The sequence below is a fragment of the Eupeodes corollae genome, chromosome 1 (genome assembly GCF_945859685.1).
Source record: "Eupeodes corollae chromosome 1, idEupCoro1.1, whole genome shotgun sequence".
In the NCBI taxonomy this organism is placed as follows: domain Eukaryota; kingdom Metazoa; phylum Arthropoda; class Insecta; order Diptera; family Syrphidae; genus Eupeodes; species Eupeodes corollae.
This window is the reverse complement of record NC_079147.1, coordinates 74178626-74189277: the sequence shown is the minus strand read 5'-3', so window position 1 is coordinate 74189277 and position 10652 is coordinate 74178626. Positions and strand designations below refer to the sequence as shown.

Sequence of the window (10652 nt, the reverse complement as noted above, 5' to 3'; positions counted from 1 at the left end):
TTTTTTTTCCTGTCAATGCACTTTTCCGATGGGTTTTTAAATTTCTCTATAAAATCAAATTTTTGAGATTTTAATTTGAAAAATTCGGAAGACGTGGTGATTCTTTTATAATTTATCATACAATTAATATAATTTATATTTGTTTCATTATCACTTGGCATTATACATTTTTTACCAGAGAAATATTTTTTAACATATTTTCTAATTTTGTAATTTTTAATATTTTAATCTTGTATAAATATTCGAAAAAACAACATCTTTTAAAATATATAAGAAAGCATTAGTTTATTTCACATAAGGATATCTAAATTCATGAAGTATTTTTTTGTTCAAATCCATAATACCGATCTAAAATATTCAGTTGAAATATTTATAGTATTTTATTAAACTTTTGGAAAATGTTCATAAATTGTTAAAGTTCACATGTCTTACAAAAAAATATTAATATAATTAAACACAGAACTTTTCATGCTAAAACGGTTTTTAACAGAAAAACTCAAAACAGTTTGAAAGTAATTTTTAGTTTTGTAACGAATACTTAGCCTTAAAAGGGCTATATCCAGTGACGCGGGTAGATTTTGGCAGCGGCCATTTTGTTTTTGGTGATATCTGGCAAATCTTTTGTTTGTTATTCAACTTTGTTTATGCCCAATCATCATGGCAAGTTACACGATTGAACAGCACGTTCAAATGATAAAATTTTAGTATTAAAATGAGTGTTCGTTAACGCAAACGTTCCGTACATTGCGCTCATTATACGGTAGACGTGGTGGTCCTTCACAGTCGACTCTTTAACATTTGGTGGACGACCGGTTCATTTAACATTCAGCAAACACCCGTTCGTTCAAGGAACGCAAGATCGTCCGAGAATATCGCCGCGGTCCGTAAAAGTGTACAGCAGAACCCAAGCAGTTTATTCCTCTCCAAGGTGATAATACATCCTCAAAAATTTACCGTTTAGTATGAATTTTGGGCCGGTGTAGTAATTGGTCCTTTTTTTCTAAACGACGTTAGTGAGGCGGTCACCGTCAACAGGGAGCGCTACATAACTATGATAATCAATTTCTTAAGTCCCAAATTGAACCATATGGACCTAGGCGACATTTGGTTCCAACAGGACGGCGCTACGTGCCACACATCGAACACAACACGAAAGAGAGCATATACATACCTGAACAAAAATAGCAGAATATAAAAATTTGAAGGCGTTTTGGAATAATGTTCAAGAGCTGGGTAATACTCTCGGAGCTGAAATGGAATTGCATAAATGGAATTCCAGTAGAATTCTACAAAGTAAGTAAAGATAGACCATATTATTGCATTTATAAGTATTTGCTAGAAAGTCAATTCTAGTACCCGTAGCGTGATAGTTAGTGCGTTGGACTGTCATACAAGGGGCCTTGGGTTCCATTCCTGCCTGTGCCACCTAACTCTTTTCACGGGTACTGCCGCTTGCGAGGAATTGAGAAATCCTCCAAGAGTAATTCTTGTCATGATAAAGTTCTTTCTCAAATTAGCCACCTTATTTATTTAGCAAGTCAATAGAAAAAACAAAAAATAGCAGGTCAAGCTCTCAACGCTGGGAATCTTCCGAATATTCTTATGATGCTGCCCAAAGAAAATTGGTCACTCAATAATGTAAATATCGAAGTTGTGCAAGAATTTAAGTACGTGGGTCTTTAAATTACACGAAACCTTAATTTCTCAAAGCACGCTTAATAAAATTCAATGAGGCCAAACTGGCTCTGACCCTAATGTGACCCAAGTTTTTTTGCTAACTAGGATATAAGTTTAGCTTCAACGGATTAATGTGCTATGGTGGCACGGTTTTTGGGTACATGTTATTTTAGGTGTTTGAAACTGTTTTAAATGGTGCAGCAATTTCATTAGACGTATTATTCAACGCCAAATTATGCCATTTATCTGGAATCAAGTATGATTCGTCTTTACATACACAATCTTAGAGCCAGTTACTGACAATCTTAAGGCTAATGAACTTAGAACAGTAGAACAGACTATGTACTAATTCACAACACAAGAAGAACTGACACTAATATTTTGAAAACTTAACAATACAAAAATGAAGCGGTTTAGATAAGATAATATTCCAAACATTGTTTTAAAACATATTCCAAACGAAATCATATGCTAATATTGCGTTATATTTATTTAACTTGCTAAATAACTGTTACTTCCTGAGTTGTTGGAAAATTTCGAAGGTACATCCAATAATACAAAAAAAAATATCCTTTTGATCCTATAAGCCAATAAGTCTTCTGTCGGAAAGATTTTTGAAATAGTTTTTTGTTAGTCCATATACAGTTCGTGTGCGAAAAAAAGGAATTAATACCGCCAAACCAATTTGATTTCAAGAGAAATCACTTAGCAGTGCATGCAGTTACAAAACTCATTTCAGATGTAAACTGGAATCTGAACGCAAAGATGTACAGCTGCCTGCTTAGTATGTATCTAAAAAGCCTTCGACACGGTTTAAATCAACGGGCTTTTATTTAAACTCATGCGGTAGGAATTTTCACCCCATCTTGTTAAAGTAATTTCATCTACGGTGAAACATAAAAAATTGTTATAATTGATGCACAAAACGCTATACCCAAAGTTTTTAGTATCGCCAATGGTTTGCCACAGGACACTGTCTTGGCACCTCACTTGTTTAGCAAACGCTATCGATGACTCGATTGGAAAAAATTGGAAAAACCTAAAAATAATAAACTCGGAGGGTCTCCCCATCGAATCAAAGACTGTTGTGAAGTACCTGGTCTGGGTGTTCATTTGGACAAACTTATATACTATCATGATAACATAAACAATCAATTGCAAAAGGCAAGAGCACTATTTATGTCTCTTAAACGCCTTTTCTTCCCCAACTATCTGAGATTCGATGTAATGATTATTTGCTATCAAGCATTTATACGTCCAATTCTGACTTACGCGAGTGCAGTTTGGTGGAATATTAATCCGTAGTATATGGAAAAGATTCGCACGTTCGAGATAAAATGTTTTAGAAATTGCATGCAAATGTACATGTACAGGAGCTCACATTCTGACTTTCGGCATTAAGTTTCGAACAAGAAACTATTGGATGCTTCCGGTATGTCCAGAATTGACAATGTCATTCTGAAGCTTGTGAGAAATCATTTTGAGACGTCGGCAAACGTTGTTGAGAACGATCTTGTTTCTGGGTTTTTCTTTTTAACCCCGAACACTTCAAAAACATACTTATGTACGTGTGGATTTATGCCGCCCGAAGCTTTCTTGTTTCTGAATGCACATAGCTAATTGTCCGACCCATTGAACATACCTATAATATACCATATACCAAGAAGAGCTACAGATAAAAGAATACTATATGAACCTTATCAATTAGTAAATGGAAATACGGACCTAAGATACTGCGTAAGAAAACCTCAAAGAGATGAACAAAATTTCGATCGTTATAATCGCGAAAGATATTGGTAGCTTGACTGCGTCGTTGCACAAGCGTAGTCCTTCTTACCATAACGTCCTTTAATATATTTTCTTATCGGTCGAGAAAGCAAGCTAGATAATTTTAAACAATTGTCAATTGTGCTGATATTTCGGAAAGTTGGGGATCATATACGAGGACACCTTCTAGGTTAGTTAGTTTTTAAGTATTTTCAAGAACTAGTTTTTAAGAAAAAAATGAAAAGTAAAGATTTCAAAAGGTTTTTTTAAATCCCATTTTCCTTTAATATGAAAAATAATAACATAGTCAAAGTAAACAGCAATATGAATGTAAATAATAATTAATTGTACTAAAAATGAAATATTAATTAGTATGTATACGAGAAATTGATAAATAAGTAAGTACCTACTGACAATTCTGTGTCACGTACTAATAATTTAAAAAAAAAAAACAAATAATGCAATAATTTTTAAGTTTTTTTTTAAAAAAGATACGATTGTTAGACTTTAAGGGAGCACACATAAAAAATACAAAAAAAATCTAAGAGCCAGTCTTCACAGGTCTATTATATTAATACTTTTGTAAACAAACGGCTCTCCATTCAAGGAATTGGTGAATACGCCCATTCCCATGAAGTTCATGTCACTGTTAAAATTGATGAGAAGATTTACAATCAGCATCTATCCAAAAGTCGACTTAATGAAATACTAAACGATTACTAAGATAAGGCTACTTTAAATAACTTAACTTTTCGTAACAGTTTTAGCCGTCGTATGGTGGACCGCACTGGACAAATGGTAAATCTAAATAAGCTCATCAAAGTCCAGCGGTCAGCAGGTATGTGCATCACAGGAGCACTTCGCACAACACCAACCGCAGCACTGGAAGTGCTTTTAAACCTAACACCACTTCACATCTTCTCTAAAAAAGTGGCTGCCAACTCATGTGTAAGGCTTAGAGCCACCTCTTAATGGACCAGTAACAATACTGGACATACTACTATTCTAGACAATTTCAGATCTATCCCAGATCGCTTAGACTATACCACCCCAAACATGGTATTTATTAAAAGTTTCCATGTGTCCATCCCTTCAAGATCCTCCTGGGAAGAAGAGAGACCCCTGGAAGACGATGCGGTACACTTCTATACTGACGGTTCAAAGACCGATCACGGAGTTGGAAGTGGTATCTTTTCAGAACAACTGAATCTCAGTCTATCCTATAGACTTCCCAATCAATGTAGTGTATTCCAGGCAGAAGTAATGGCAATTAAAGAAGCACTATCCTGGCTCTACAATTGGAGTAATAACGGGACACTGCCTCATAGGAAGACATGCTCTGAGGCTAGGGGTCTACACAAATGACTTCTGTAGAAGCTGCATGGACGAGGAGGAAGAGGAAACAGTCCAACACCTTCTATGTACATGTCCAGCAATCTCCATTAGAAGGAATTACTTTCTCGGTAATCCCTTCTTCGATAACACCATTGAACTGGCAACGATTGACACAAAACGTCTCTCTAACTTTATTAAAAGTACAAAATGGTTTGTTTAAATTCATTACTCTCCCATGAGTAACCTCATTAGTGGTATCACAATGGACCCTTGAGGTCTACGTGTGTCAATGACATCTGGACAGCCACTCCAACCTAACCTACCTAACAGTTTGCAAGACTAAAACCTTAAGTTCAATCTGTAACTAGTTCAAAAAAAAAAGTGAAATGTATGCTTTTAATACGTTCTATGTACTGTTTTATGTTTCGAATCATCTTGAAATTGGTATCATTTAGTTTTTCAGATCGTTTCAAAAATGATAACGTTTTGTGTTTTAAATCATATTGAAATTGTTGTAAAGCTATTAATTATTTTTAAGAAATTATTACAGCCATTGATTAATGAATTTTTATTATTTTTTTTCTAAATCTAAATTCTAAATCTAATTTAATTGTATTATTCATTTTTTAACAATGAAATTAAATATCATATCCGGAAGACTGCTGAAAAGAAACGTTTTTATCTTAAGAATTATTGTTAAACATATGTTTACAGTACAATAAAGAATATAAAGGAAATTAAAACCGGCCATTCACGACACAATGGCAATATACAAAACTGTTCAATTTGGGGTTTGTGCAGTTTACTAATGTTGTGAAAATTGGTATTAGAAACATTGGGCCTTACTAATAATCAAATTAAGTGTTAAGGTTAAAAGAAAATCTCCAGACTTTAGAAAATTCACATACCAATAACGAATCTAAAATCCAGTTTAGGCGTTAGCAAAACGTCAAAATTTAATACATGGAAATCCATGTTTAAAGTCGAGCATTAAAAAAAAGTGTTGCCTAAGTGCTGTTTTATGGTACGTAAAATCGTGTTCAATACTTAAATCTTATCTCAAGTTATCAATTTCCATTGGTAAAGGTATATTTGAGGCTGTGAATGCAAAAGTGGTGTATCCCACTTTTTGTAATTGGGTTTGAATCTACTAAAACAAGCACATAAGCTTTGAAAATAGTAAAGTTATATTTTTTTTGCAAAAATTAGATATTCAAGAATATAAAATTATGTTTAAAATAATGTATTTCCCTAAGACAAAAATATGAGAGACAAAATAAGCCAATTTTTCAAAATAAGGTTATGCCACTTTCAGATTTTTGTTCTAAAGCCTAGTACGCAGATCACGCTATATTATAGCTTTCATACAAAATTATCTCAAAAATGTAGGAAAAGAATTTTGTATGGGAGCTAAAATTTAGCACGATTTGCGTTCTAGGCTTAAAGTAAAAATGAAGTACTTTATTTATTAGGGGTATTCACGATTCGATGCAATTAATGTAGTATCATTGCAAAAGTGTAACGTTGAAACATTTTCTTCCAAACTGACAACGACACCAGACAAATTTTATACTCCATCTTGCGAATCGAAAAGAAGCTCTCGGGACAGTTAAAAGGAGAAGTTACCCATGTTGTATACTTTTTTTTTTCATTCCTACTGACACTGAACAAAAAGCAACGAAACGCAATTATAAACGCATCATTTGGTGTTATAAACTAAAATTTAATTTAAAAGTCACTCCGACACTACAAATCAATTGTCGTACTCGAATATAATAAAAGTACTAAAATACTTGATGTTAAAAAGAACACGGCAATACTGGACTTTGACAGTTTCTATTTTTTTTTGTTTTGTATTTTGTGCCTGTGGTTAGTGAATCTGTAGATACAATAAAGACTTGAAAATAAATTCAAATAATAAGAAGGGAACTAATAAACCAAAACCCACCTGTAGTGACCAAAGAATTCGTTTTCATCATATTTCGTAAATGGATCTATCCTTTCTTTATACATTTTCACTTTACGAGATGAAGAAGTTTCTGCGATTATTTCAAAATCTAGAAACAGACCTTCGTCAATTGAACTCATTTTTCAAACCTAATATTTTTGCTTTTGCATAATAACAAAAAATTGATCTTTGATAGTTTTGACAGTTCAAGCAATTTTTGTTCTTATTTGTAGTAGATTTTGTAATAGATTCAAGGAAAATCTTGAGACTAGTTAGTAAAAGGATTAAATTGTTTATTGGTACCAATTTATTAAAACTCAGCACTTTGTTTTAACCTTCCAGTTAACTAATAGTCGACATTAGCGTTTATTAGTAAGGCCCATTGTATGATGATATTTGAATTCAGGACAAATTATTGTTTGCCGTTCTGTTAAGCTCTTCAGCGTCAGATCCTACAACATTTTAAGCTCTAATAAAATAACCGTATTAACTATTTAACTTAGGATTTTAATTACCTACAAATTTAAATAAAACTGTTCACAAGGTTATAAGATATTCGAATAATACTGTTTGTAAATTTGATATTATAATGAATTTTTGAATATATTGTGCATTTTGTTCTTCGTAATAGTCATACACAAACTTACTGAAATAAACAAAAACGTTCCACATACGCCAGAGTGTACCTGCAAGAGTTTCTAAATAAACCAAAGCAACGTGAAATATGTCAGCTAGTTCCTAAAACCTATTCAATTCACTGAATGCTTCCATCCTTCAGATAGCCAGCTGGTAACAAGTAACAAGTGTCAAAAAAGCTTCATAGTAAAACAACAAGTAAGAAAAAACAAGCAAATATTTGTTATTCTCCAGGTACTTAGCTCTTAATCAAATCTTGCTCATCAAAGCAGATAATAATAATAAGTGTTTTTAATTTTTACATAATAAGAATATATAAGATTAGTTTGATAACTTTGTACTAAAAAGAAACCCATAGAAAGAAGAAACCTTAAGCATAATGTCATTCAAATTGTGTGCAAATCTAAACTTCCTATTTCTGGAATCCAATGCCAACTTATTAGATCGAATCGCTGCAGCAGGTAAAGCCGGATTTCGTGGCATAGAAATCGGCTATCCAAGTGAAGATATTTTGGAAAAAGTTGTCCAATCACAAAAAATTGTAGGCATTGAGGTGGCACTTTTAAATATTTCTACAAGTGAGTGGCTTAAGAGGTATTTTTAGTTCAACATCGTCTTATGGTTTTTATTTTGTACTTTTTAGATGGAGGTGATAAGTACAGTGCAGGCCCGACAAGCATACCCGGTGGAGAGGAACAATTTAAGAGCAATCTTAGTGAATCCATCAACTTGGCCAAGAAATTAAGATGTAAAAAGTAAGATTTCTTAAATTAAATAAATAATCTACAAAAGTAACAATTAACTGACTGCAATGCTATAATTGCAGAATTCATCTTATGGCAGGGAAGCAAACTGAGAAATCAGTTGGAGAGCACCATCAAACGTATGTCAACAACTTAAAACTTGCAGCTAAAATGCTTGCACAAGAAAACCTTATGGGAGTCATCGAACCCATCAACAAATACGCAGTTCCAGGATACTTTTTGAACACTTACAATACCGGTTAGTTTCATTAATTCACCTTCAGACTTATTATGAGCTTCACCCAAAATATTTCAAAGCTTTTTACGAAATTTCACATCTCAGATTTCAAATAGCCCTATAAAAATAGGCAAACATTTCAGTCTTAGATAGGGTTACATTTTGAACCACATGATATGTCAAAAATCAGTCATCTTCCTAGGGAAACTCCCAGTAGAGCGAAATTTTACAGAACTTTTTCCATTTGAAACTCAAAATAGGCCTAATTACTTAATTCTAATCAATTTTAATTTATTTTTATTTCCTATTTTTGTAGCTATTGATGTCTTAAAAGAAGTAAACAGCCCAAACATTAAACTTATGATTGATATCTTCCATCTGCAGCATATTTGTGGCAACGTTAGTAATACATTCAAGGAATTACAGCCCTACATTGGTCACATTCAAATTGCACAAGTACCACATCGTCATGAACCGGATGTACCTGGAGAACTCGATTATGGTTATGTTTTTGAAGTAATCAAAAATTCAGGATATGATGATTGGGTTGGTTGTGAATATAAACCGAAAGGTAACACTGTCGACGGCTTGGGATGGGTATCCAAGTATGGATTAAAGTTGTAAATAAAAATGTAAAGATTTTACATTAGAAATTTGTTAATAAACTATTTTATACAGTCAATTTGTTAATTAGTTTTTAGTGATAATTCTTTTGGGTATAAAAAGCTTAGATTATCTCTTTACTATGAGAATATATATATGGGGTAGAGGAGCTCGACGTGTGGACCACTTGACACAGAGGATATTCGAACAAAGTCTCCACTGATATATTTTATTCAAAAGACTTTGTTTTTTAACTCCTTTGATTCTTTAAATAATGTACCTATACCTATGACTATATAATTTGTTTATAAATATTATGTTTATGAATCTTTAAGTAAATTGGGTGGGGATACTCTTTTCCTTAATCGAACTAAATTGTAACTATGACAAATGAATTATAAAATTGTTCGTCTTTATTATGGAAAGGCTTTGAAAACAAGTACTGAAATTTTGGTGTTTTAATATATTTGTGTTTGAATTTGTTTGTTGCTGAAGGCTCGGAACTATATTTTAAAAATATTACCCTGCTAACCAATAGGATGAGGCCACACAATTAGGAATTGATTTTCGCTTTTTATAGCTGGTGGAAGTACCCAAAAACTTACTACTTGTAAATAGGAACGTATTTCACCATTACAAATTTTTAAATTATTTTGAAAATGAGCGTTGGAAATCCCTAAGTTAAAAAAAATCACTTAAAAAAACGAATAAATTAATGAAATAAACATTAAAAATAAAATAGGGCCCTATCAAGATTTTTTTTGTACTTTGCGAAAAAAAAAAAATACTAAATTGGTGACCATTATCATTAGTTTACATGTGTATGATTCCATATCAATGCTTTGAACAACAATTTAATCGTTACCTATAAGTGAATAGTCTTTTTGCCGATCGCTCGAAAAAACATTAAATGCAAAATATATCGCATGTTTTTCTCAGTCATGTTGCAGTGTTGTTGCTAAGTGTTTTTTTTAATTGTTTTTCTTATTTCTTTGGGATTTAACGTTATTACAATGCTCAGTTCAAGACGCCATTAAGATACCGAAAACACAATTAGAGCAGCAAATATGTGGTAGCGGCTGTTGCAAATCGAATCGGTTTTTCGCGGTGAGCTATTCGAAACGTGTGGGAACGCTTCCAGGAAACCGGGAGTGCAGTAAGGAGACCAGGATCAGCATAAATTTGACTCACAACTCAGCATTGGGGCCGGCACATTTGAATAATTGCACGTTCCGTAGCGTATTTTAAAGGGCTTTACAAACTTAACTGCGGTAGTCAACAGGCACTCAAGTTACTGATCAAACCATTTACAATCGACTCCACGAAGATGGTCAACGTTCCAAAGTGCTTGCTATTCGGTCGAAACTTACACCAGTCCACCGCGCAGCGCGATTAAGATAAACCCGTAAGGATACAATTTACAGACGAATGCAAAATCAAGTTTTTGAGTTTCAAAGGGCAGATGAACTTTTTAGCGACCCGTGCATTCACGGAAGTAGCCGATTTTGGGGCCCCTTTGGTTTTGATATGGCCTGTAATAAATTTGCTATGGAGAATAGAGCTGATTATCCTAGATAAGTGCACCGTTACCACCTCCAGTTACATTTAAATGGTAATAGAACCTGTTGTAATCCCATTTTCACAAAAAGTTGGCCATAGTTTATGTAAGCACTATTTATCTTAAGACGAAAGCCAAAAAACTGTG

At 33.3% G+C, this 10652-nt stretch overlaps 1 protein-coding gene across 1 annotated transcript; it reads left to right on the top strand.

Moving 5' to 3' along the window:
* The first annotated feature begins 7567 nt into the window (after window positions 1-7567).
* On the top strand, window positions 7568-9026 carry LOC129939352 (putative hydroxypyruvate isomerase). The gene is made up of 4 exons (XM_056047332.1): window positions 7568-7941; window positions 8007-8118; window positions 8190-8365; window positions 8661-9026. Exons 1-4 carry the CDS (start codon window positions 7743-7745, stop codon window positions 8966-8968), a joined length of 795 nt encoding a protein of 264 aa, XP_055903307.1. The 5' UTR covers window positions 7568-7742; the 3' UTR covers window positions 8969-9026.
* Window positions 9027-10652: the final 1626 nt, after the last annotated feature.

Bases quoted from the DNA above. Each gene is read 5' to 3' on its own strand.
- LOC129939352 (XM_056047332.1), top strand. From the start codon at position 7,743: ATGTCATTCAAATTGTGTGCAAATCTAAACTTCCTATTTCTGGAATCC. The intron at 8,119-8,189 runs GTAAGATTTCTT...CTATAATTGCAG, and splicing joins AAGAAATTAAGATGTAAAAA to AATTCATCTTATGGCAGGGA. The intron at 8,366-8,660 runs GTTAGTTTCATT...CTATTTTTGTAG, and splicing joins TTTGAACACTTACAATACCG to CTATTGATGTCTTAAAAGAA.